At 42.1% G+C, this 1,494-nt stretch overlaps 1 protein-coding gene across 1 annotated transcript in view; it reads right to left on the bottom strand.

Moving 5' to 3' along the window:
- LOC143294101 (protein PIF-like) overlaps positions 1 to 1,494 on the bottom strand; it is a 62,205-nt gene extending 60,711 nt beyond the window's left edge. The window contains exon 1 of the mRNA XM_076605533.1: positions 975 to 1,494. Within this exon, the coding sequence (XP_076461648.1) occupies positions 975 to 1,071 (97 nt within the window). The 5' untranslated portion in view covers positions 1,072 to 1,494. The remainder of the gene's footprint in view (positions 1 to 974) is intronic.

The following is a 1,494-nucleotide window of genomic DNA, read 5'->3' as shown; positions in this document are numbered from 1 at the left end:
GGTCAACCATCTGTCTTTGTCTACACAACATATCGTCCATCATCGGCTTCATCACCACCTAGGTTCCAATGACCACAGTCCTCATCATTAATCTGTTTACTTTAAAATTGTTTTATTCACTGTCAATGTTATCGTTCTTGCAATCATCGTCTTATTTATTCATTTCCCTTTTCTCGTCCTTTCACCCAAGTTTGTCTGGAAAATCGGAATGAGCGTCCAGTCATTCTGATGAGACGATAAACCGAGATCCAGTGTTCAGCACGCACTTGGAGCACTGAAAAAGAGCCCATGGCAACAAAAGCGTTGTCTATCGGCAAATCTTTTAAAAAGAAATCCATTCTTCTGGGTACACAAATATGCATGCACGCACTCAAGACCTGATTAACGCGTTGGGTTATGCTGCTCTCAGGCATCTGCCTAGCAGATGTGGTGTAGCATATATGGATTAGTCCAAACGCAGTGACGCCTCCTTGATCTACTGATACCTAAATGAATTTTTAAAAAATAAAAAAAATCACCGAAAGAGTGCACAGCATTGCAGTCATTTTGTATCCATTGTTTTGTGGGTTTGGGGGGGGGGGGTATGGTGGGGGGAGGGGGGGGGGGGGCTTGGGTGTGTGTGGAGGGAGGGGTTGTTTTTGTTTTCGTAACATAGAAACAAAGCGAAACATAGTGTTTTTTATGTATTGTTTTTTTTATTTATTCATTTCTTTTTTTTTTCAGTTTTGTTATTTTATTATTTTTTTCTTTTTTTAAGTTTTGTTATTTTATTTTATTTTATTTTATTTATTTTTTTTTTTTCTGACTAAGCGCGTTGAGTTACGCTGCTGAAAATTTGAACTTCAAAACTAAGAGATACTGTACAATATACCGTTTCAGTATTTCAGTATGTATAATAGAATGACATCACTAAGGACGCTGTAACATCACGTACTCAGATCTTTTTGGGACATATCCCAACCCAGTCCCCTCACCTCTCAGGTTGACTCCATGGTTCACGATGGCGTCGTAATTCAGAGACATCACCAGCTGCAGCACAAAGCTGCTGAAAGCAAGTTGGCTGGCAGACATGGTGGCACCACCAGGTCCTGGCGATTTATTTCTTCTGGCACCACGGCGAGCTGCCACGGAAAACGTTCAGTAACAAGTGAAAGGGTGGGTGGGAAAATGCTGCAGGTATGGTGATCTTCTCAGTGGAGAATCAGTTCCGGTGTCAGTTGTTGAAAGTCAACCGACGTTTTAAATTTGATCTCCCACAGTGATTACGATGGCTCAGTAAAGTCATGGGCACGTGAGCCAACACAGATCATGGCAGTTTGATCAGCTGTGAGAATGACCACATCAATCAACGAACTCGTGAAGAACTCTCAGTGCAGTATCAGTTCAGTCAGGAAGAAATCACGCAGAATCAAGCAGAAATCAATGCAAAACAATCCTCGCGGAACATGACCTCTTTACACCTCTTGGTCACACAGACTGGCTGGCTGTCGGCGG

Source organism: Babylonia areolata, chromosome 19 (genome assembly GCF_041734735.1).
Source record: "Babylonia areolata isolate BAREFJ2019XMU chromosome 19, ASM4173473v1, whole genome shotgun sequence".
Lineage (NCBI taxonomy): Eukaryota > Metazoa > Mollusca > Gastropoda > Neogastropoda > Buccinidae > Babylonia > Babylonia areolata.
This window is presented reverse-complemented; position numbering and strand designations above follow the sequence as displayed.